The sequence below is a fragment of the Pan troglodytes genome, chromosome 9 (genome assembly GCF_028858775.2).
Source record: "Pan troglodytes isolate AG18354 chromosome 9, NHGRI_mPanTro3-v2.0_pri, whole genome shotgun sequence".
Taxonomy (NCBI): Eukaryota; Metazoa; Chordata; class Mammalia; order Primates; family Hominidae; genus Pan; species Pan troglodytes.
Window position 1 is genome coordinate 59939939 of NC_072407.2, and position 26159 is coordinate 59966097.

The following is a 26159-nucleotide window of genomic DNA, read 5'->3' on the forward strand; positions in this document are numbered from 1 at the left end:
TAGTTCTCTTTTACCTTACTGCCTAATGCTAGTGTCAGAACCACAGTAAAGCCAGCAACATTTGAGACCAAACCCGAGGACAGTCCTCAGGATTTTACAGGTGAGGGGCCTCGGCTTCAGGGAAGTGGCTTGTGAAACACCTTTTTGAGGGACCATTATGTAATAGCCAGAGTTGCTTTCGAAAAAAGAAATAGCCTCGAGCTGAATGGGGAGAGAACACGGGGCATTGCTATTGGGTTCACAGCTGTCTTGGGCTAATCAGGGCAAAGCGTAGCACTATGACCTATGCAGTTAGCTCGCCAGGGACAGTAGCTATTCTAGAGAACCTTTTGCTTTTAGCTTTGTATTCTAGGATTGGGTGAGGTGAGGGATGCGGGCGCCCATCCCACGTGTGACAGTGGGAAACTAATGGAATTCAGGGAGTTCACTTCCCGGCTCGCACTCCGGGGGCGGGAGGGTGCTGCCACCGCCTCAGGTCGCGCGCTCCTTAGGCTTCCCTCTCACGGTTAGCGCTACGGCTCCAAGGCTGGCGCCTGCTCTTCTTCATCTCCCTCCCCGGCCCTTGGCAGGAGCCTCGCCCTACATTGGCTCTTCAAGTCCGGGCGTCCCCTTCATGTGGGAGACACAGCCCAGACCATTCCATCGCCCTGGATTCTGCCCGGACCAGCGACCTCGCCGGACTGAAGATTTCTCCAGCAAGATTGTTTTAAATAAAGTTTTTGCCATCAAAAAAAAAAAAAAAAAAAAGGAGATGGGAAGGGGAAGAGGGAGGCCTAGTCGCCAAATGGTTGGCCAATCCGCCGCGAAGGGGCTGAAGCAGGAAGCGGCGATAGTCGTCGGTAATTGGCTGCGCTGGAAGCCTGTCTGGACTGTACCACCTCAGTAGGAGAGGGGTTGCTGAATTCGAGAAGGTAGCTGCTTGCTTTTGAGTACTTCTAGTACACACACATAATTCTTTTCTTATTTCCGGGGGTTTTTGCTTGGATTCAGTGGGAATACAACAGGACGCAGGAGAAGGGAAGACTCGCCTGGCCATTTCCTCATTTCTGACTCCTGTGCATTAGGCCAATCCTTGTCTCTTAGTTGTCCCCGCAACCCCACGGCCTTACGTGCGCGCTCTCGTCTTCTCGCGTGCGTACGTCGTTGTGTTGCTGCAGCCAATCAGGCCGCGAGGTCGCCGCGGTCGCCAGGGTTCGCGCGCACGCCCCAGATCGGAGTCGGGGTGGGGGCTATGGGTGAATGGGAGAGTGAGCGGGGGTGGGCGCGGCAGCGCGAGCCGCATGAATGAGACAAACGTGCGCCGCGCGAGACGTCGCGCGAGCCCGGACTAGGGAGCCAATGGGAACGCTGGAAGGGTTCGAGACCCGGCACTGAGGGCAACGGCCGCGCGCCGGCTCCGAGACGAGCGACGCCTGGCGGGAGCGCGCGGCAGCGGGGCGGGCGTGTAGCGTGCGGGGGCCGCGCGCTGCTTCTCTGAGGCAGGACGGCACTGCCGGGAGGCGGCGGTGACAACGACGGCGGTGGTGACGGGCACCGGGCTCGCGGGTGAGTGCGGAGGACACCGGTCCCTGCGGAACCGGAAGTGCCGTACCAGCGAGGTGGGAGGGGAGGGTGACCTCTAGGGAAGGGGGACCGAAGACGGGGAGGGGATTAAGGCCCCATTTCTCCTCCGGGCCGGGTCTTCCAACCGCGGCGGGACCCGTGGGCCCTGGAAACGGACGACGAGTAGAGGCCGGGGATCCACGACCGCCAGGGCTCGGAACGGGTTAGAGACGGCCACTCAGCTCGAGACCGCGGTCCCCGGTGCCTGGCGCCCAGCCGCCGCCCCTTCCGCCCCCGGCCCTGCGCCCTCGGGCTCTGCGGTCCCCGCAGCCCGCTCTCTCAACCTCGGTGGGCCTGGCCGCCGTGGATTCCTTCTTTTCGGTTTCAGCGGTCGTCAGCCCTGCCCCAACGGGTGATTCTCCTTTCCCCAGTCCCGTGGTGGGGACCGGGTGCTGTTTCCCTTTTACCGCTCTGCGGTTCGAGTCCCTCGCTCCACTCTGCTGATACTTATTTTGGCTCAAGCTTCATCCTGTTACCTGTTCTCTCTCACCCGTCCGCTTCCTCTTCCTACCGCCACCAGCCGAGTGCTCCATGCGTTTAGTACTTTGTACTTTTTAAAGTGGAGCCCGAATGCGTTTGTCAATATTTTACCTATATTTGGGGCAGGCAGGTGGAAAGTGTTTTACCCACTTGGCCAAATGAAACACTGAAATAAGAAGTAAGAAAGTTGCTAAAAGTTATGAAGGCAGTTGTAGGATCACATATACGTTATACGCTAGACTATTTTTTGCCTTGGATTCTTCACTTCCTGGTTAATGCCATCTTGACCAAGCTGATCTAACATTTGCATATCATTCTTCTATCTCAGTATACCTCTGTCCTGGATCAAATATCTTCAGAATGCTCATTATCACCCATTGTATAAACTTAATGTTTACAAAATTATATTGCCATGTATTTTGCTACCTCGGTATATAATGATAACACCCACATTAAACTTTTTGGCTCTTTCTCCCATACCTTGACATGTGAATTATTCCATGGTACCTCCATTACTGTGCATTTAGATTTACTCTATTGTACTGTTACACCGCTTATTTCAACAAAAAATAGTTGTGTTGTCCGTGGTACTGCTGGTATCCACCTATTTAAGGAAATACCTGTATTAAACCTTATTAAAGCCTTCAAACCACATATCCTGTATTGTTTGTTTTACATATACATATTTCCATTTAATAGTTTACTCTGTGCCTCAATATGGCATACATATTACTTTTTTTCTCATTTTTGAGACGGAGTCTGGCTCTGTCGCCCAGGCTGGAGTGCAGTGGCTGCTATCTTGGCTCACTGCAACTTCCACCTCCCGGGTTCAAGCGATTCTCGTGTCTCAGCCTCCCTAGTAGCTGGGATTTCAGGCATGCCCCATCACGCCCTGCTCATTTGTTTGTATTTTTAGTAGAGACAGGGTTTTGGTATGTTGGCCAGGCTGGTCTCGAACTCCTGACCTCAAATGATCCACCCGCCTCGGCCTCCCAAAGTGCTGGGATTACAGGCGTGAGCCCCCGTGCCCAGCTGGCATACATAGTCTTGTATACTTTTTTGATACTAGTATGGATTCAAACTGTTGACTCTGATGAACCATACTCACCCTTGTGGTTTCATCCTAGTATCTGCAGCACATTCTTTTGCTAAGAATTGGTTCATCTTTATTTATACCCAATAAATTCTTAGGTTTTTGATTTCCCTTCTACTGTGTAGCCCCCAAGCATCTCAGGTGCTGTTCTCTTTTGTATTCCCAGTATTATACTCCCAAAATTGCATGGCCTTTCATGACTCTGTATTACTATGTCAGTATTAGTCCATGTGACTTTTTTCCTGTGGAAAATATATGAAATAATATATAGTATCTAAATGATATTCTACTCTAGATAAAATTTAAGTAGTATAATTTTCCATCTTTTCTAGTCTTTGGGATTTTGAGGGAAAAGTTTGCTTTAATAGTACATATTGGCTGGGCAGAGTGTCTCACACCTGTAATCCCAGCACTTTGGGTGAGGAGGCAGATCACCTGGAGGTCAGGAGTTCGAGACCAGCCTGGGCAACATGGTGAAACCCCATCTCTACTAAAAATACAAAATTAGCTGGGTGTGGTGGTGCCCTCCTGTAATCCCAGCTGCTCGGGAGGCTGAGACAGGAGAATTGCTTGAATCCGGGACTCGGAGGTTGCAGTGAGCTGAGATCACACCATGCACTTCAGCCTGGGTGACAGAGGGAAACTGTGTTTCAAAAAAAAAAAAAAAAAAGTACATATTGTCTACAAATCAAGAATTTGCTTTTGTTAACAAAGTTACTGAGGCCTACATTCCAAATGTTAGTTAGGCTTCCATTCCTGTAGGAAACTGAGAGTTAAATAATCATTAAATCAGGGACTAGAGAAGATTTATGTTTTCTAGGACTATAACAGTTTCTTAGAATTTTTGGCGCTCACTGTATTCTAATACTGCTGTTTGGCCCTCTGAAACCCTAATTTTAAAGAGAGAAATGAATCATAAGGGAAGGCACCTTTGCCTTCCATGCCATAGGTGAGAGAGGAAGTGATACATTATAGGGCACATTTATATTTTGTTATCTGAATCTTCTGATTTTTTTTTTTTTTTTTTGAGACAGAGTCTTGCTCTGTTGCCCAGGCTGGAGTGCAGTGGCTCACTGCAACCTCCGCCTCCTGGGTTCAAGTGATTCTTCTGCCTCAGCCTCCTGAGGAGCTGGGACTACAGGCGCCCGCCCGGCTAATTTTTGTATTTTTAGTAGAGAAGGGAATAAAACTACTTTCTTTTAAAATTCTAACTTAAAATTTTTGGCTTGCAGATTCCAAGTTATCATCTCTGGGCAGGTAGTGGATGAAAAGGTAGAAAGGGTTTGTGTCACCAGAGGGGCATGTGACCTCTTGAGTTCTGAACCTGAGGTGATTCAGTGGAATGTCCTTGGGCATTCTGTAGCCTTCAATTTTAAAGAGTGGGATAAGGGACTGCGTCACCAGATAATGTGAGTAAAGTGCTTTTAGATCACCAGATGAAAAGCATCTTATAAAATCCCAAGGTGCTGGTGTTAGTTTGTTATTGTCATCAACAGAAATAATTGTTACTTTTAATCATATTGGGGCAGGTGGGGCTCAGTTACCTTAGGCCAATATAGGAATAATAAACTGTTGAATTGGGGAAAAAGAACCAACCCTATGCTATGCTTATTCAGTTTCTCATAGAGGGCATCATGGCTTTCTCTGCAAGAACATTTCTTACCCAGTGTTCTAATGGGTGATTCCAGAAGACCAAAAATTCAGCTTCTACCTCTTCAGGATTGTAACTAAAAAGCATAGAGGAGCAAAAGAAACACACAGAGAAAGAAAATGAGACTTGCTTTCCTAATTTCGAGGTTAATTTTTTTCTTTTTTCACTATAACAATAAACACTCTTCTTGTCCAAAGAGAAATCTTTGTTCTAGGACTGCCCTTCACTGCTGTGCCCTTGTTTGTGATTTTGATATTCTTGGTATTTGTTACTACCATCTATGTCAGGTGAGATGGGCCCCTTACAAGAGCTAGTCCTTTGATGTCCTTTGGCCAGGTGAAGCCATGTTCTGCTTCCAATCTGAACAGAGCAAAGGATTCTCAAGTCAGTTTTCCTCTGAATTCAGAGTCCCTTCTTACCCACATACATGTAAATGAAATGGAAAACAGTCTTTCTTTCAGAAAGTACTTTTTAACAGCAGCCTGTGGAATTTTAGCCTTGGTGTCTAAGAAATACCCTGAAAGAATTCTCTGATAAAGATACTTGTTTTTCTCCAGGTGAGACACAGTAACCCGGTTGAACTCTGCATCTGGAAAGCTGAAGACTGAAGAAAGATAAGAGACATTGACTAGTCTGGAAACAGGGACATCTTTGGAACTTCGTTTTCATCCACAGTAAACTTTTGAAGTGTCATCAATTGGAATTGATTTCTTCATCTTATTCTGCCTATTGGGAAGAAAATGGCTTCAAGGATTTTAAGTTTCCCTTTAGTTTTACATGAACTTTGTAGGAAACAGAGCCCTTAAAGGGCTTGGGAATAACAAGAAGAGATTGAAGACAGAGAAGCTTGCCCTGTTTTCCTTGCCCCTTCAAAGAAAAGGATTTACAGCTCAAACTTACAACAGCTGTTGTCCAGCTTTAGCCATCAAGAGAGAAATAAATTAAACCACCATTGCCAGACTACAAGCCCTGGTGAAGTCAGGGTGTGGGAGTGGTGGCATTGAGAAGACTACCTAAAAGAGACAAAGACTGCAGTAAACAAAGCTCCTCTTTAAAGTTGGAAGGGGCCTCAGGTTCCTTCTTGGATTGAAATAGAAATAGAAACACAGGGCACACCTCTTTTAGGTGCAGCTCACATTTTATGGGAACTGTAGTCGTGGAGGTACTATAGTATCTCAGAAGAATTTCTTTGCCCAAAGTTTTTTTGCCATACCCTGATATTCTCTCCTTCTTTTGAAGACCTGCTTCCATCCATGAGCTGTATCTTGATCTGTCTGACTGTCCATGTTTTCCACCTGCAACCATTTGCATGTGTACAGCCTACTGTTTGTCTCCAGTTTTTAAACTGTACAAGTTGTGTTTCTTAATCTTCCCTTCTGCCTTGTTCTGGGGAGGTGGTTATTTATCATTTGGAATCACCTTTCCCCCTCCCATGTGCTTTCCTTCATTTGAGATCTTTTGACCTTTGGCTTTATTTGGGAGGGGGAAGGGTGATAAAGTTTTCTGTTTCCCTGGTTTTCTTTTGTACTCCTCTCTGTTGCTTCCCTCCTCCCATTTTCTTGTCTGTTCTGCCGCTGTGTGGGCCTGGGCTATGCGGCAGGGCAGATTTCCCATCAGAGCTCCAACATGCCCGCAGAGTCTGGAAAGAGATTCAAACCCAGCAAGTATGTCCCGGTCTCTGCAGCCGCCATCTTCCTAGTGGGAGCTACGACACTCTTCTTTGCCTTTACGTGAGTTTTCTCCCAGCAGGGGTGTTTGGGTGGGTGGATACTCCATGGGAAGTGAGGAGATAACGCTTTCTCTTGAGTTTTGCAAAGCCAAGTGACTGAGAGGGCTCAGTGTCTGGTACAGGTAAATCCAAATCCCAGAGACATGTAAGAAAAAAAAAGCCTGTCCTTTCAGTCGTGTTATCAATTTTACTTCGCTGAATCTTCTACCTACCCTTTCCTCCTTTATTTTGGAATCATAGAAGTCTTCATATTTTTCTACCCAGCTCCATCATTAGATGATCCTAAGCTAGGAAGGAAGTGGGAGGAAACCACCAGAGAGGCTTAAAGCAGTTTAAGCAGTCAATTCTATGAGAAAGAGAACTAGACTAGACTAAAGGCTTTTTTTTTTTTTTTTTTTTGGAGACAGTGTCTCTTGCTCTGTCACTCAGGCTGGAGTGCAATGTCGTGGTCTCGGCTCACTGCAACGTCCGCCTCCCGAGTTCAAGCGATTCTCCTGCCTCAGCCTCCTTAGTAGCTAGGATTAAAAGTGCCAACCACCACACCCGGCTAATTTTTTTATTTTCAGTAGAGATGGGGTTTCACCATATTGGCCAGGCTGGTCTCAAACTCCTGACCTCAAGTGATCCATCCACCTTGGCCTCCCAAAGTGCTGGGATTACAGGTGTGAGCCACCATGCTGGGCCGACTAAAGCCTTTTTAAATGCTAATGGCTTTTTTCCAGGATGTCTGAAACAGGTTTGAGATTGTGGAAACTGAGAGTACTGGAAAATTTCAGAATTGATTTATAAGATACACCAATGAGAGAGTTTTGGCTTTTAGTGCTACCCAGATGGTTTTCTTTGTACTCTTAAGAGCAGAAGCCTGGAGAAGTGAAGGCCACTGAGAAAGGAAAGGGTAAGTTGTATTTGGGAAGAGAGTCCTAAAAGAGTTCCTTTGTGTTAGTTTCTGCCGAGGGAATGACAGTAATTTTCCCATTACTTGGTTCTGTTGGGAAAAGCAGTTGGTATGAAAAAATTTCCCATTTAGGATCTAGGATCTGCATCATTCTCGCTTTGATCTTCAGACTTTCTTCATTTACTTGTTATTGGAAGAGACTGAGTGATTTAAACCTTCCCTTTTTCCTCAGTTTTTTTTTTTTTTTTTTTTTTTTAAGCTCTTGACCATCTGGAAGGCATCCTTGCTGTTACCTGTTTATAAATTAACATGTACCAGGCTTCTGAGCCTTATACTGTTGAGTCATTGATTTAGTGCTCTAGTTGCAGCTCTTGGAATCATCAGAGCATGCTGGATCTTCTGGGAAGTTACTTTGTCATGGTTCAGGCTCAAACCTAGTTGTGAAGTGTTATTCAGAGCAACATGAGGTTGCTGGAAAGAGGAAGAAGTGAATTGAAGTGGTAGGGAATAAAAACACTTGGGCTCATTGAAGTAGAGATTGTTGGGGTGGAGGCAATTATACACAGAAATTAAATCTGAGGTAGGAGGGAAGGAAAACTCCCCATATTTAGCTTTAGAAGCCAAAAGATATTCTGAAAAATGTGGGTCACATTGTCTAAAGAGTCAGCAAAGTAATACTGATGTATTTCTCTAGTTTTTAAAGAAGGAGAGAAAGAATCACTATCTAAGGCATGAACACCATCCTACTTCTCACCTCCTCTGAAGCAGAGAAGTTGTAGATTTTTTGGTCCCCAGCTCTGAGCTTGAGCATACCTGCTGGAGTCTCTCAAGGATCTAGAGACAGTGCTGCTTTTCTCTGACTTAATATTTTCTTCATAACCTTTTCCTCTTGCTTAAACTCAACATGTTCAGTGTTCTGTCCTTCTTCATACATTTACTACCAGAAAGAGGGGTGAGTCTTTGGTGTCAGAACTTGTTTTGGTTTTTGCTAATATGGCCAGGAAGTAGAATCAAAATTTTAACTAAGGGACATTTATATTATATCTTAGTATCCTGTAGCAATTTTGGTTCTGGGTCAAGAGGGGTATGTACAAGACCAGTTTGACACCCTTAACTCTGCTCAATTGGGGAGGGTCTATTTTCCTTTAAGAGGCAAAGCCTTTGGAGAAGGAAGTTGAGGGGACTAAGTGATTTCTGTCTTTCAAGCTCCCTCTTCTTGAGATAGAGCAAGCAGAATCCTTGTTTTTAATTTGCTAATCTGGAACCATTGAAGTGTTTGACTGGTTATACCAGTTTGCCTACAAAGAGTTGTCCTGACATAGGCATTTTCTCAACTGATAGTTGAAGCTGTTTAACCTACTTTCTCATTCCCTGGTGCCAGTAAAGTAGGAGCCCTCCTTATTCCATGGTCTCTTAGCTCTAAGAAAAAGGATTTTGGAGGACAATATTGACCTTATTTGGAATTATTGCCTCTCATCCAAAGTTAGAAGAACCCTAAGTCATAGCTGGAGTTCCTTCCCCCTGGCGCTAGTTTCTACAGGACCAATTTCTGGGCTCCATCTTTTCCTAAGCATCTCCTGTATTCACCTTGTGGGGCCATAAACACCCTGTTTATCTTACTCTAGCACCTAGCTCGGGTAATTCTGAAATTCTCATCTCCTCTTCTCCATCTGACTAGAGTATTTCCTCTGTAAGCATATATCTGGGCTGAGGCACCACTGTTCTTAAAAACTATCCTCTCATGTATTTTACCTCTTTCGAGGTTCAGTTTCCTGGAGAATCCCCTGTTTAAAACCATACAACCTAAAAAAGAGTTCAGGGTTTCAAATGGAGAGGCAAGAGGAAAACTCTCTGAACTAGCTCCTATGTGGGGCTGTAAATCTGTAACTACTCTATCATCCTCCTATTCTCTTCACTAGGCTACAACTAGCTACATTATTAGAAGCCCCAGGTGAGAATTACTTTGGGATATAGAGGAATGTGAGTAGGAGGGAGAGTCCCTTTCAGGTAACAGACATAATTAGTGGAGGCATGTAGACTTCAACTAGTTAGGAACAATTTACCTTCCATGTTTCTTTGTTAAGTTGGGGAAAGCTATGAGCAGCAATTACTAGTTGAGTTTGCATCAAAGAAATAGTGATCTGCCCCAGAGAATCTTGAACAGAACAGTTCAGGCCTTCCTCCTGGAACTCTAATCCCTCTCATTCCCTGAATTTGTCCAGCACTAAAACTAAGGAATGGTGGGGATCCTGTCTTAATTCTTCTCTGTTTTCACTATTTGGGAGGGAGAGTGTCTGCTGAAGTAACCTTCTACCTCCCAGTTAGTTACTAGACTTCATTTAGGATAACTACTTGGATGCTTATCTATCTTAGTTTAATCTTGTTTTTTGACTGGCAGAGGGGCAGTCCTAGGTAAGTGGGATAAGCACTCTTTGGGGGAGGTCAGGAGATTGATTCTGGTAAAGTCTGTTAACCTTTGTGGACCTAAGTTCTTCCTGTTTACAGTGAGAACGTTGACCTACAGCAGTTTGTTTAAGCAACATGACCCTTTTTCAAATGAAATCTTATATACAAAAAAAAACCAACATAAAAATTAGGGCTGCTCTGGTTCAAGTGAGGCTGGCATATAGAGCCCAGCCCCTTGGTATCGCCTCTTTACCCTGTAGGATCTCCTGAGACCTAGTGCTCCTGGTAACACCATTTCGAATCACTTTGAATTGTATCTTGTTTAAAGTCTCATCAAACTGTGAATTAGTCCAGTTAAGGTCTTATTTTATCCATTTCTAAAGCTGGTGGGAGGGGGCAGGATAAGATCTCTGCTTCACGTGATTTTTTTTTTTTTTTTGAGATGGAGTCTTACTCTGTCGCCCAGGCTGGAGTGCAGTGGCGCGATCTCGGCTCGCTGCAAGCTCTGCCTCCTGGGTTCATGCCATTCTCCTGCCTCAGCCTCCCGAGTAGCTGGGACTACAGGCACCCACCCCCACACCCGGCTAATTTTTTGTATTTTTAGTAGAGAAGGGGTTTCACCGTGTTAGCCAGGATGGTCGTGATCTCCTGGCCTCGTGATCTGCCCGCCTCAGCCTCCCAAAGTGCTGGGATTACAAGCGTGAGCCACCACGCCCGGTCCCTATTTTATCCATTTCTAAAGCTGGTGGGGAGGGGGCAGGATAAGATCTCTGCTTCATGTGATTTTTTTTTTTTTTTTTTTTTTTTTTTGAGATGGAGTCTTACTCTGTTGCCCAGGCTGGAGTGTGGTGGTGTGATCTCGGCTCACTGCAACCTCTGCCTCCTGGGTTCAAGCGATTCTCCTGCCTCAACCTCCTGAGTAGCTGGAATTACAGGCGCCTGCCACTAAGCCCAGCTAATTTTTGTATTTTTAGTAGAGTTGGGGTTTCACCATAATGGCCAGGCTGGCCTCAAACTCCTGACTTCAGGTGATCCACCCACCTCGGCCTCTCAAAGTCCTGGGATTACAGTCGTGAGCCACCGCACCTGGCCACTTCACGTGATCTAAGGGAAGGATAAAGTCAGAGTTGTATGGAAATCCATGATGGTCTTTTCAGGCTCCCATCCATGATATAGTTTGCGGCTTTTCAGTTTCTGCCTCAGTCCTCTTCCAACCCTTTTACCCACAGGAAGTTGGCCGACCTCCATGGAGTTCTCTCTGGTCCCCCCTCCCCCGTAACTGCAGAGGTATTAGCACCTGATTTGAGTGGGAGCAGCCTTGTGATTTAGCACATTAATGGAGCAGTGGTTGTGCCTTTTCCTTCTCACATTGTTTTCTTATCCAGGAATAAGTGCCCAGGTCCTACGTCTCACATTCAGCTGGTTGAAAGTCTGGGTACCACAAATCAGGTGTTTTAAGAGAAACTGGGTTGCCCACCTGTAAAGGGAGAAATTGTTTTCTCATGGAATCTTGAGGAAAGGATTTCTAAATGAGGATCCCCATGGGCAGGAAGTGGAACATTCATTTCAGCTTTCTCTCATCAACAAGGAACACTAGTCATATGCTCAAGCAATATGCTAGGCATGGGCAGAATGCATAGACCTATTCTTTAGGAGCTTAGTGTCTCTGTTTTAAGTGTCCTTGAATTCCTAGTATTTCAGATAGGGGAAGGTAGAGGTGGAATAATTGATGATGATGATAATGATGGTGATAGTTAATAATGTTTTCTTTTGTCTTCTGTCCACTGAATGCTCAGTATCAAACCAGCTAGTTTAAAAAGAATTCTAGCACTTTGGGAGGCTGAGACGGGCAGATCAGGAGGTCAGGAGATCGAGACCATCCTGGCTAACATGGTGAAACCCGTTCTCTACTAAAAATACAAAAAAATTAGCCAGGCGTGGTGGCGGGCGCCTGTAGTCCCAGCTACTCTGGAGGCTGAGGCAGGAGAATGGTGTGAACCCGGGAGGCGGAGCTTGCAGTGAGCCGAGATCGCGTCACTGCACTCCAGCCTGGGTGACAGAGCGAAACTCTGTCTCAAAAAAAAAAAAAAAAAAAAGAATTCTAGCGGCTGGGAGCAGTGGCTCATACCTGTAATCCTAGTACTTTGGGAGGCTGAGGCGAGAGGATCGCTGAGCCCAGGAGTTCGAGACCAGCCTGGCCAACATAGTGAGACCTGTCTCTACAAAAAATAAGCAAAGTCAGCTGGTCATGGTGGCATGCACCTGTAGTCCCAGCTACTTGGGAGGGTAAGGCTGAAGGGTTGCTTGAGTCTGGGAGGCAATTTTAGCGAGCCAAGCGTGGGTGACAGAGCGAGACCCTGTCTCAAAAAAAATGAATTCTAATATCTTTTGAATGAAGATCTTTCTCCTTCATTCTCATGTTTGTACTATGTAGCTGAAGTAACAAGGTTGGAGAGTTTCATGTGGATTACCTAAGGCCTTGCATAGAGAAGTATTAATTGAGGCAGGATTAAAATCCAAAGATTCTTGACTCCTACTTTGTGTTTCTTTCTAAGAACTTAACCATTTTTTTGTAACAGGATGCATTAGGGAGTGCTCTGAAACAGGGTTTCAGGAGTGTGGATATTGGAATCCATTCTCCCAATTTTATTTATTTTTATTTTTTATTTTATTTTGTATATATATTTTGAGACGGAGTTTGGCTTTTACGCCCAGGCTGTCGTGAAGTGGCGCGATCTTGGCTCACTGCAACCTCTGCCCCCCGGGTTCAAGTGATTCTCTTGCTTCGCCTCCCGAGTAGCTGGGATTACTGGTGCCCACCACCATGCCCGGATAATTTTTGTATTTTTAGTAGAGACAGAGTTTCACCATGTTGGCCAGGCTGGTCTCGAACTCCTGACCTCAGGTGATCCACTTACCTTGGTGTCCCAGAGTGCTAGGGTTACAGGTGTGAGCCACCATACCTGGCCCCACTCTGCCAATTTTATTTGGTCTTGAAAATAGGAGTGCTGAATGGATGGGCAGAAGAACCCGTTCTACCTGAGATGGTATAGGTCTGGTAGTCCTGTCAATGAGTCAGCCAGCCTTCTGGGCTGTGGCCACTCCCTAGGCTTTTAGAGCTTTATGATTATTGCCATAGTCTAAGGACGAGCCCCAACAACTCCTGTTCTGAGCTCTGGCCTCATCTTCCATCAAAGGCAACAGATTCAGACTGGCCACTTGGGGTGGTCACCTAGGAATCTGGCAAAGTACCATAGCAACGGAAAGCCTCTCCTTAAATCAAGCAGAATTTGGGATATGGCAAGAACGGGCTCTGCTCACACATGCCTCTCCTTGGTGGGGTGTTCCCTTATAGTGCTGATTGGAAGCAATGGTTCTGTGAATCTAGGAGCAAATATTGTCCATGAAGTTGTTATTTGCATCATTTCTAGATTCTGGCACTGTGGGGGCAGACTTTATTTTGGCAACAGATACTGGAATTCCATTCCAGGATTACACACTTTATCTGGACCAAGTTGATATCCAGAAGGTTGTAGGGTAAAGTTCATCATCCAGGGATAGGTTGGCAGGATCCCCAAGAAACTGAGTTGCTTTGCTTAAAAATGAAACTGGCTGGGCATGGTGGCTCATGTCTGTAATCCCAGCACTTTGGGAGGCTGAGGCGGGCAAATCGCTTTGAGCTCAGGAGTTGAGTCCAGCCTGGGCAACATGGTGAAACCCTGTCTCTACAAAAAATTAGCCGGGCGTGGTGGTGTGCATCTGTAGTCACAGCTACTCAGGAGGCTGTGGTGGGAGGATCACTGGAGCTCAGGAGTTTGAGGCTGCAGTGAGCTGTGATCTTGCCACTACACTCCAGCCTGGGCAAGAGAGCGAGACCCTGTCTCAAAAAACAAAACTGAAGAAAGAGTCGAGTCAGAAAGATTGACATGGGCCTGCAGGAGGTTTCATATCTTGTTCTTACTCTCATTAGTTTCTCTCAGAGATGGAAACTAAGGTGAATATTTCTTTCAGAAGCTCAAGAGGCCACAGTGGCCAGTTGTAGGAATGAGACTTTTAAATCATGGGCACCTCAGTGTTCTAAGGATTTAATTTCTTTTTCCCTTCTAATTATCTTCCCAGGCTGTAGGAGTCAAGTGAGTCACCCTTTCTCTTCTTCCCCAGGCGGAAATTGAAGTGACAACTTAGTACTAGGGAGGGGCTCTGACCTGGATGACTGGTTTTCAGTTTCTCTCCCTCCCTCTTAAGGAACCTAGGAGGTCAGGCTTTGGGGTGAGGCAGTGCAGGAACTCTTCTTTTTGCTTATATTCCACTCCAAACCCTGCCAATGTATGGAGACATCTTTTCTGAACCAAAGAACTCATAGAGGAAGAAGCTTCCATGGGGGGCTTTCTTTGAGGATAGTATAGAACTATGACTGAAGGTCTGTTTAGTCCCTAAAATTGATGCCCTCGCTCCAGCTTCATTATTTTGTCTTCTAATTGTGTACTGACATATCAAGAGAACCAAACAGCAAATTGGTATTTACTATCTAAAAAGCCTGGCATATAATAAATACTAAAAACTTTTCAAAATGAATGGCTGAATGGAATTTGAATAAATAGATGGTGGTGGTAAAGATTTGTGAGATGCTTTGTGACAGTTTTGTCTCTTACCTTGATTTGCTTGTATCTCGTTAAGGAACTGAGTTCCTCCAAACTGCTCTGAGTCAGTCTCAGGGCTGTGCTTTTTGTTTTGGTGGGTGCAGATACCTTTTCTTCACAGAATCCCAGACTGCTGTGGTTTAATTCTCTGGAATCATATGCTGTCTTGTTCTCCTGTCCTCTTCTTCCTTTCCTTCAGTGAGTTCTTCCTTTGCTTTGACTGGTTCAGATAAAGGGGACAAGGACAGATGCTGTCCTCATTCTGGAGATTAAGTTCTCAGCCACAAAGTAGATTAGAGTATTTATCCACTGCCTTGGTAGTGGGAAGTTCTCCCTGAGCTGAGACGAGAGTGTTTGATACTACTGACAAAAAAGTAGCACATCAGGTTCTTCCAAAACTTCCAGCTCCCAGGAAATCAGCAGAGAAAGGAAGAGCTCTTGAAGCATTCCTACGTAGATTCAAATCCTGAAAGAAACTGAGTTTAATTCTGGACTAGAGAATTGTTTTTTTGATCAAGAAAAGTTACCTTAAAGCATATCTCTTGAGTTGACTGCTGTGGAATACTGGGTATGTTTGGGTAGTTTCTTTTTCCTACAAAATTGAGGGCTTCTTTGGTCTGATAGTCTCTATCCTCCCCCATTCCTGCTTCATTTTTAGACATCAAAGGGTTTACTTCTGTGTCTTGATATCCATTCTCATCTGTGTGTTTTAAAAGAATTTCCCAACCTTAAGAACTGGCCTGTAGTTGAGTAAACTCTCAGGCATATCCAATGCAATGAAGATACTTTAGGCACTTATGTGGTTCAGTCCCCTGGCAAGGGGGAGGCGGGGGCTAGAAAGGTAGGTGGTATCCCATGCTTTGGGCCAATGTGCAGGTCAGTGGGACATAGCTGGGATCCAGAAACCTCAGGCTGCTCCAGAGAAGGGAGTGTAGCTGATATCATAGTCAGTACCTGGTTCTCATGTCTGGTTAGAAAGGAGATAAGGACAGATCTCAAAACATGTGGCAAGATCCACAGGGTAGGAATGAATCTGAAGCACAAAGACCTTAGTGCAACGGGTTAAGATGGGAGAGATTCTGAGTCTTGTACTTTTATCTAAAGTGAGCAGTTCCCATAGGAAACTAGACTCACTTAGTGGGAAAGATAAAGATAATAATTTGGGATGGCAAAGGTAAACCACACAAGATTTATCTATAGGTAAGGGGCTAAGTCTTTACAGATTTTTGTATGTATGGTTCGTGTCCAAAATATTAGAGGCAACCCCTCATTTTCTTTATTGTCTGTGCAGGTGTCCAGGACTAAGCCTGTATGTGTCACCTGCAGTGCCCATCTACAATGCAATTATGTTTCTCTTTGTGTTGGCCAACTTCAGCATGGCCACCTTCATGGACCCAGGGATTTTCCCTCGAGGTAAGATCTGCTTCTCTCTTAGAAGCACCTTACACTGCCTTTGAAAAATAATGAGTTGGCCATACGCAGTTGATCTTGGGCCTTAAGAGTCCTGGGATTTTGGGATATGAAAAATAATGATTTGGGCATACGCAGTTGATCTTGGGCCTTAAAGTCCGGGGATTTTGGGATACTTTTATCATTTTCTGATGATGAAAATCAGGTCAGGGTCTTTAGGAATATATGTCATAACTTCTAGTCCTATGATTCACTTTGGGTCAAATCTTTGAGTTTTAGTGATTTGTTCAGCAGAAATTTATTTAAAGCATATGGGTTGGATGCTATTTTTAGGTACAGTAATACCCACAGTGAATTAAGACAGTTATGACAGTGTGATGCAGACTATAATGGAGGCAAGAGCAAGGTTCTGTGAGAATACAAAAAATTGAGAACAAAGAAATATGAGAACATATTTTGCCCAAATAAATTGGGGAAATGCTGCTGAAAATAGGTGGGAAAGACTTTACCAAGTAGAATATAGGAGGGAAGGGCATTTTTAGGCAGAGGAAACAGCACATGCAGAAGCTTGTAGCCATGAAATGGCAAACTTAGTGGGGCTAGAGGATGTTATGCATGGTGTGACCAGAGGGATGGGAGGTAAACCCAGAGCCAGATTGTCAAGGACTTTACATACTAAGTTAACTAGATCATACATTTTCCTTTGGATAGGAAGAGGTCTTTAATTGGAGGACTCAACATCAGAATTCCTTTTAGAAAAATAATTCTTGTAAGAATTACAGCTACCTTTTGGGAGGCTGTGGAAATAAACCAGATGAGAACTTGAATTCAAGGCTGGATTTACAGATTTTTTAGTAGTAGACTCAGTAATTTTTCATGACTTTTCATGATTTTATTGGGCAAGAGAGAGAAAGTGGAGGAATTATCTAGAGTAGTTTCAAGGTTCATAACTGGGAGATAAGTTGGATACTGATTTTTATAAACCTGAATATGAGATACAAGAATGTCAAACGGGTTTGGAGGGAAGACAGAGAATAAATACTCTTAGACATGTTGAATTTGATATACTTGAGTCAGCCAGATAGAGTTACCCAGTGGGCAATTGAATAGTCAGTGTTGAAGACCTTGATTTAATAATCTTCATCCATGTGGTATTTCAAACAACAGGAGTAAGATTGTCCAGAGAAAATACTGTGAGATTATGAAAGAACTGAGGTTAGACCTGATCAGCACTGACATTTTTGTAACGATCAGAGGAGGAGGAAGAGCCATGGAGAAGGATTGAGTAAGAAGAGTTAGGAGGAGGAGAAATAGAACAAAGTGGGAACTAAGGAAAATTCATCAAGTAGCCGATGGTTGGCAGTATTAGAAATTAGAGAGCTCCAATAGTATGGAAACTCAAATTTCCCATTTTTTTTGGTAACTAATAATTAATTTTTTTTTTTTTTTTTTTTGAGACAGCGTCTCACTCTTGCCCAGGCTGGAGTGCAGTGGCGCAATCACGGCTCACTGCAGCCTTGACCCCCCTGGCTCAGGTGATCTCCCACCTCAGCCTCCAGAATTGCTGGGACTACAGGCGGGGGCCACCACACACAGCTAATTTTTCTATACCTATTCTTGGTAGAGATGGGGTTTCCATATTGGCCAGGCTGGTATTGAACTCCTGACCTTGTGATTCGCCTGCCTCAGCTTCCCAGTGTGCTGGGATTATAGGCGTGAGCCACCGTGCCTGGCCCAAAATTACTCTTTTAAGAAGTAAGCTGGCTGGGCACAGTGGTTCATGCCTGTAATCCCAGCACTTTGGGAGGCTGAGGTGGGCAGATCACCCGAGGTCGGGAGTTTGAGACCAGCCTGACCAACATGGAGAAAACCCATCTCTACTAAAAATACAAAAAATTAGCCGGGTGTGGTGGCACATGCCTGTAATCCCAGCTACTCGGGAGGGTGAGGCAGGAGAATTGCTACGGGAGGAGAGAGTTTTTTAGGATACAGAATTTAGCTTGTTTATAGCGTGCAGAGATGGAACCAGAGGAGAGAAGCTGAGGTTGAAGAAAGGTGATAATTGAAATTGGACTTTTAGAGGAAGGAGATGCTTTCCAGTACTTTTCTGAAGGTTATGCTTGCAGAAGAAGTAGGCTCTTTCTGGAATAGGAGGGGAGAGAACCATCATCAGTGGACTAAAAGGTAGAAAGAAAATAAGTTGACAAAGGTTGTCACTGATGACATGTAGTTTTCCTCTCAAATGTGAGGTTATTTTGCAAGAGTGAGACAAGTAGTTTCGGGCTGGCAACTCTGGTGAGATGAAGTTTTTCTGAAATTCACTGTAGGCTTGGCGTGGTGGCTCACATCTTAATCCCAGCACTTTGGGAGGCCAAGGTGGGCAGATCACCTGAGGTCAGGAGTTCAAGACCAGCCTGGTCAACATGGTAAAACCCTGTCTTTACTGAAAAATACAAAAATTAGCCCGACATGGTGGTGGGTGCCTGTGATCCCAGCTACTTGGGAGGCTGAGGCAGGAGAATCGCTTGAGTGGGCGAGGCAGAGTTTGCAGTGAGCCGAGATTGTGCCATTGCACTCCAGCCTGGGCAACAGCAAGACTCCGTCTCAAAAAGAAAGAAAAAAAGAACTTCATTGTGCTCCCAAAGCCTACATCATTGTGCTTCGTTTGTGACTTCCCTTCAAAGATTGGGTGAGGGAAAAGAACTTTGTGTCCCTAAAGCCAAGAAAGGCTATTTTAATGAGCCTTTAATGTTCATTCATCAAATATTTATTGATGTAATATGGAAGGCACTATGATGGTCATTTGGGGTTTTTAAGAAGGTCATTGCTGGCCGGGCATGGTGGCTTACGCCTGTAATCCCAGCACTTTGGGAGGCCAGGGCGGATCACTTGAGGTCAGGAGTTCGAGACCAGCCTGGCCAACACGGCGAAACCCCGTCTCTACTAAAAATATAAAAATTAGCCAGGCATGGTGGTGCACGTGCCTGTAACCCCAGCTCCTTGGAAGGCTGAGACAGGAGAATTGCTTGAACCTGGGAGGTGGAGGTTGTGATGAGCCGAGATTGCCCCATTGCACTCCAGCCTGGGCGATAAGAGCAAAACTCCATCTGGAGAAAAGTAAATAAAAAATAAAAAGGTCATTCCTTTCAAATAGCTCAGACTAGAAAGGAAGATAGGAAGACACCTCTATAAACAAATACACCATGGGCCGGATGCGGTGACTCACGCCTGTAATCCCAACTCTTTGGGTGGCCCAGGTGAGTGGATCACCTGAGGTTGGGAGTTCGAGACAAGCCTGACCAACATGGAGAAACCCTGTCTCTACTAAAAATACAAAATTAGCCGGGCGTGGTGGCGCATGCCTGTAATCCCAGCTACTCGGGAGGCTGAGGCAGGAGAATCGCTTGAACCTGGGAGGTGGAGGTTACTGTGAGCTGAGATTGCGCCACTGCACTCCAGCGACAGTGTGAGACTACGTCTCAAAACAAACAAACAAAAAACAAATACATTGTGTAAGAGTAATCAAAGAGATCACTTCTGGTAGATGATGATGTAGAAGGATCAGACATTTCAAAATAAGGAGCATTGCAACTGGGCATGCTGGTGCCCACCTGCGGTTCCAGCTACTTGGGAGGCTGAGGTTGGAGGATCAGTTGAGCCCAGGAGTTCAGGGCTGCAGTGAGCTGTGGTCGCAGCACAGCACTCCAGCCTGGGTGATAGAGCAAAACTCTCTTAAAAGAAAAATAGCATTTGAATTTTTTCCCTTTAAAAGAAAAAAATCTTTTTTTTTTGAGACAGAGTCTCACTGTCTGTTGCCCAGGCTGGAGTGCAGTGGCTCCATCTCGGCTCACTGCAACCTCTGCCTTTCGGGTTCAAGCAATTATTCTACCTCAGCCTCCCAAGTCACTGGAATTACAGGAGCGTGCCACCGTGCCTGGCTAATTTTTGTATTTTTAGTAGAGATGGGGTCTCACCATGTTGGCCAAGCTACTCTGGAACTCCTGACCTCAAATGATCCACCTGCCTCACCCTCCCAGAGTGCTGGGATTACAGGCATGAGCCACTGTGCCTGACCAAAAGAAAAAATCTTTTATTTAAAGATTTCAATAAGTAGTGCACATTCATTATGTACGAAGTACAAAAAAGGCAAAACATTACCTATAATTTCACAGACCAGAGCTAACTACTGTTATATTGTGGTATATATCCTTGCAATATTTTGAAGACTTAAAAAATATATGTGTATATTTATGTATACCATGTATCTGCAGTATATATTTGTGTGTGTGTGTGTGTGTGTGTTTTTTTTCCAGACAGTGTCTTACTCTGTCACCAAGGCTGGAGTGCAGTGGCATGATCTTGGCTTACTGCAACCTCTGCCTCCCAGATTCAAGCCATTCTCCTGCCTCAGCCTCCCAAGTAGCTGGGATTACAGGCGTGTGCCACCACCCCTGGTTAATTTTTATATTTTTTGTAGAGATGGGGTTTCGCCATTTTGGCCAGGCTGGTCTTGAACTCCTGGCCTCAAGTGATCTGCCCTCCTTGGCCTCCCAAAGTGCTGGGATTACAGGCATGAGCCACCATACCCGGCTGTACAGTTCTTTACCTAGCATTTCTTGTGATGTAAATATGAAAAAATGCTATGTAAAGAAATCAGTAAAATTTGAAAACTTAATTTTTAATTCCACACTATCATCTATTTAATTTTTCCTTCCCACATTTCCTTCCCACAATTGCTCTGGGTGCGATGGCCCATGCTTGTAATCTTAATACTTTGGGAAGCTGAGGCTGGTGGATTGCCTGAGCTCAGGAGTTTGAGACCAGCCTGGGGAACACGGTAAAACCCCGTCTCTACTAAAAATACAAAAAATTAGCTGCCGAAGTGGCGTGTGCCTGTAATCCCAGCTATTTGGGAGGCTGAGACAGAAGTATCACTTGAACCCGGCAGGCGGAGGTTGCAGTGAGCCAAGATCACGCCCTTGCACTCCAGCTTGGGTAATAGAGCAAGACTCCGTCTCAAGAAAAAAAAAAAATTGCTAACTGTATATGAGAAGGCAAATAATGTCTTTCAAGTTTTGAAATGGGATGGTGGGTTTCTGATAGCTGAAAATTGAGAGAAAGGGCATTTATGCTTGTGCAACAAATAATACTGAAATACATATATGTAGAGAAAATTCATAGAGTAGGGGAAGACATTTTGGGAAAGGATTTTTTTTTTTTTTTTTTTTTAAGTTGAAGATGAAGTCTTGCTGTGTTGCCCAGGCTTGAGTGCAGTGGCGTGATCTCAGCTCACTGCAACCTCCGCTTCCCGGGTTCAAGCGATTCTCTTGCCTCAGCCTCCTGAGTAGCTGGGACTACAGGTGCATGCCATCACACCAGGCTAATTTTTGTGTTTTTAGTAGAGACGAGGTTTCACCATGTTGGCCGTGCTGGTTTTGAACTCCTGAGCTCAGGCAATCCGCCCTTCTCGGCCTCCCAAAGTGTTGGGATTACAGGCGTGAGCCACCATGGTTGGCTGGGCAAAGGATTTGTGCCTGGAAAAAAAGGTTGATGTTAGTTCCTCTCTTGGATTGCTATAGTTCACTCATATAAATGTAGATACTGAACTCTTATGCAAACTCATTATGTATGTGCTTTGATATGTAAACTATTTCTTTAAAATATATTCATATACTTAAACCAAATAACACCAGCAGATGCATACGAGAGCTACCTCTTGAGTCATTTTATCTCGAACCTCACTTCCCAATGCAGAATAAATTGCTTCCTCATCCAGGTTCCCATAGTGTTGTATAAAGACCTGACCTCACAGTCTTATAGTTCCTAGTTCCTAGTCTCACTCATTAGACTGTGAATTCCTCAAAGGCAGAAGCTATATTTTAAACATCATTGAATCCCTAGCACTTACTACAGTTCTGGCATAGTTGTTTTTAATTGACTTTTCCTCTCTACAGCTGAGGAGGATGAGGACAAGGAAGATGATTTCCGAGCTCCCCTTTACAAAACAGTGGAGATCAAGGGCATCCAGGTGCGCATGAAATGGTGTGCCACCTGCCGCTTCTACCGTCCCCCTCGATGTTCCCACTGCAGTGTCTGTGACAACTGTGTGGAGGTAAGCACCCTGGGTGGGGTAAGACTTCATGCTTAACCTTCATTGTCTTCATCCTAACCATATAATAGATTCTTAGCTTCGGATGTGGTATAGTCCTGTCTAACTACGTTGGCCACATGGTCCAGCTCTGTCAAATGGTGTTAATAATGACATGGCATGAGAGGCAGAGCATAAATATTATTGCAGGAGGGAAGCTTTAACTCGATATGGGCATAGGCTTTCTTTTTTATTTATTTTTACTTTTTGTAGTGATGAGGTCTCACTGTGTTGCTTGGACTGTCTCAAATTCCTGGCTTCAAGTGATCCTCATGCCCTGGCCTCCCAGAGTGCTGAGTGCTGGGATTACAGACATGAGCCATTGCACCAGCAGGGTGTAGGCTTTCTTGACACCAAGATTTATAGTTCTAGCCTTCTATCTATTGGCTCAGTTTTGGTTATTTATCCTGGCTTTGCATTTTCTCTTCCAGAAAATCATGCTGTTGTGTTTCAATTTGTTGTAGTTCTTTTCCTGCCTGTCCTTCTGCATCCCTTGTCCTTTTTCCATTCCATTTTCACTTAGCTATAAGCAGTTACCTGCCAAATCTTCCTTCTAATTCTCTTTTCTTATGAATCTTGATGTTTCTGCAAAACCTCTGACATTCATCACTTTTAGAGTTCCTTGGTCACATAGGATAAACGTTGAGAGCTGGCCTTGGTCTTTTTTATATATATATATTTATTTATTTATCGAGATGGAGTCTCGCTCTGTTGCCCAGGCTGGAGTGCAATGGCGCAATCTCGGCTCACTGCATCCTCCGCCTCCCGGGTTCAACCGATTCTCCTGCCTCAGCCTCCTGAGTAGCTGGGATTACAGGCACGCGCTACCACGCCTGGCTAATTTTTGTATTTTTAGTAGAGATGGGGTTTCACCATGTTGGTCAGGCTGGTCTTGAACTCCTGACCTCGTGATCTACCCGCCTTGGCCTCTCAAAGTGCTGGGATTACAGGCGTGAGCCACCTCACCCGGCCAATTTTTTTTTTTTTTTAGAGATGGGGTCTTGCTATGTTGCCCAGTACAGTGGCTATTCACAGGCAGTCATCATAGTTCACTACAGCCTTGAACTCCTGGGCTCAAGCCCCAGCCCCCCAAGTAGCTGGGACTACAAGTGTGCACCACTACGCCTGGTTTGGCCTTGGCCTTTGACCAACCTCTGGAAGGTCTCCCTTGCAGATTTATAGAGCAAAATAAACTGGATTTAATTTTGAACTAATTGGTGACCATGATCATAAATTACTAAAACCAAAACTTAGCTGCCATTTGTTTCTCTTCTTGACAGAAGTAATTTAATGCTATGGTCCAGGGATGCCTCTCATCTGTCTCTCTTTGTCCCTAGGAATTTGATCATCACTGCCCCTGGGTGAATAACTGTATTGGTCGCCGGAACTACCGTTATTTTTTCCTTTTCCTCCTTTCCCTGACAGCCCACATTATGGGTGTGTTTGGCTTTGGCCTCCTTTACGTCCTCTACCACATAGAGGAACTCTCAGGGGTCCGCACGGCTGTCACGTATCCTTCAAGGCCTTTTAGATTGTGGGATTGGAAGGGGGAGGAATGAGGGCTAAAGGGAAAATGGCTGCAGTAGGGGCTGGGGAAAGTGAGGTCATGTTGCTCTGTTCTCCTTGATTGTTTGGCATCAGAATGGCAGTAATGTGTGTGGCTGGCTTATTCTTCATCCCTGTAGCTGGCCTCACGGGATTTCACGTGGTGCTGGTGGCCAGGGGACGCACAACCAATGAACAGGTATGGAGAGAAGTGACGAGAGACCCCTGAAGAGCAGGTCATGTCTCTTTAGCCTTCTGATTAGTGTGCAGTGTAGTGCTTCCACAAAGAGATGCTTAATGAATACTTTTCATGATTATGTAGAGATTAATGGTAGGGAGTGAGGTAGTCCTAGTTCCTCATGTAAGTGTAGAGGCCATGTAAGAATAGAAGCCATTTCTCACATATACACCATGGAATACTATGCAGCCATAAAAAAGGATGAGTTCTTGTCCTTTGTAGGGACATGGATGAATCTGGAAACCATCATTCTGCGCAAACTGTCGCAAGGACAGAAAACCAAACACCGCATGTTCTCACTCATAGGTGGGAACTGAACAATGAGAACACTTGGTCACGGGGTGGGGAACATAACACCCTGGGGCCTGTTGTGGGGCAGGGGGAGGGGGGAGGGATAGCATTAGGAGATATACCTAATGTAAGTGACGAGTTAATGGGTGCAGCACACCAACATGGCACATGTATACATATGTAACAAACCTGCATGTTGTGCATACGTACCCTAGAGCTGTAAGTATAATAATAATAAAGATACTCTCAAAGAGATACTAAGACAATAGAGATAAAGGCTGAATTTTGCCCTAAAATATCTTTTTTTATTTTTTATTTTTTTGAGACAGAGTCTTGATCTGTCGCCCAGGCTGGCATCCAGTGGCGTGATCTTGGCTCACGGCAACCTCTGCCTCCTGGGTTCAAGCGATTCTCCTGCCTCAGGCTCCCAAGTAGCTGAGATTACAGATGTGCATCACCACGCCCAACTAATTTTTGTATTTTTAGTAGAGACAGGGTTTCACCATGTTGGCCAGGCTGGTCTCGAACTCCCGACCTCAGGTGATCCACCCACCTCAGCCTCCCAAAGTGCTAAAATATCTTTTATTTATTTATTTATTTATTTATTGTAATTTTAGTAGACACGGGGTTTCACCATGTTAGCCAGGATGGTCTCGATCTCTTGACCTCGTGATCCGCCCACCTCGGCCTCCCAAAGTGCAGGGATTACAGGCATGAGCCGCTGCGCCTGGCCTAAAAATATATTTTATAACAAAATAATATCTATCTCCAAAGAAAGTCTTGGATGGTTTGGCATCATCACCTGAAATATCAATTGAGAGACCCAAACCAAACTGAAACTAGACAATATAGCATAAAGAATAAGATGATAGTTTTTTAAACAATACTCACCATAGAACTTGGTATCCAAATAATAGTATTCTTTCTTTAGTTTGTCAAAAATCATATTAATAGATTTTTAAATTTAAAGTGTAGCAAGACATATGTATATGTACATATATGTTCATATACATATAAATATTTAAGATCTTCCTAAAAAAAAAAAAGAATAGAGGCCACTTCTTAGTTAACAGACATTTACTATATGCCCACTGGATACTGGAGAATTTAGGCTCTGAGTTTATAGAAACAATGAAAGACTTAGGCTAGCCCTCAAGAAGCTTATAGTGCTGCTTACAGGAAAGCAATGATTTTTGTGCATATAATAGTAGCTAACCTTAATTGCTTTTTTTTTCTTTTTTGAGACAGAGTATCGCTTTGTCACCCAGGCTGGAGCCCAGTGGCTGGAGCCCACTGGCTGGGGCGCAGTGGCACGATCTCGGCTCACTGCAACCTTTGCCTCCTGGCATCAAGCAATTCTCCTGCCTCAGCTACCCAAGTAGCTGGGATTGCAGGTGCCTGACACCATGCCCGGCTAGTTTTTATATATTTTTATAGTAGAGATGGGGTTTTGCCATGTTGGCCAGTTTGGTCTCAAATTCCTGACCTCAGGTGATCCACCTGCCTCAGCCTCCCAAAGTGCTGGGATTACAGGTGTGAGCTGCCATGCCCAGCCCTTAATTGCTTATTCTTTATCTTAGTTTTCAATATTTAGAAAGCTATCCCATTTTACATGAGGAAACTGAGGTTTTGGGTCAGCAACCATGAGGTAGACCTAGGATTTGAACTAAGGACCCTGACTATAGATTCCCTGCTCTTAACCATAACATATATAAATTTCTTGTGTTTTACTCATTTGCATAGCCCTCAGATAGTGAGTGCACAATAACTTGTAATAGATTTGTATTTTGGCCTTTGGAAGTCAAGGTCTCATCTTCTAACCTGGTAATTTTTTTCTCCCTCTAGGTTACGGGTAAATTCCGGGGAGGTGTGAACCCCTTCACCAATGGCTGCTGTAACAATGTCAGCCGTGTTCTCTGCAGTTCTCCAGCACCCAGGTACACCTATCCCTTTGGTCTAGTGTTTACCATTGGTCAGAACTTTTATCTTCTTTGGGCTTGTTCTGGTAAAGGAGGGGTCTGGTGAGAGCCT

General features: G+C 44.7%; 1 protein-coding gene across 6 annotated transcripts in view; it reads left to right on the forward strand.

Moving 5' to 3' along the window:
• The first annotated feature begins 1159 nt into the window (after positions 1-1159).
• ZDHHC5 (zinc finger DHHC-type palmitoyltransferase 5) overlaps positions 1160-26159 on the forward strand; it is a 33402-nt gene continuing 8402 nt past the window's right edge. The window contains exons 1-8 of one of the 6 annotated variants that reach the window (XM_063782499.1): positions 1390-1545; positions 5384-6556; positions 7278-7450; positions 15788-15909; positions 21861-22018; positions 23392-23564; positions 23696-23798; positions 25974-26065. In XM_063782499.1, the coding sequence (XP_063638569.1) occupies positions 15843-15909; positions 21861-22018; positions 23392-23564; positions 23696-23798; positions 25974-26065 (593 nt within the window). In that variant the 5' untranslated portion in view covers positions 1390-1545; positions 5384-6556; positions 7278-7450; positions 15788-15842. 6 annotated transcript variants of the gene reach the window in all.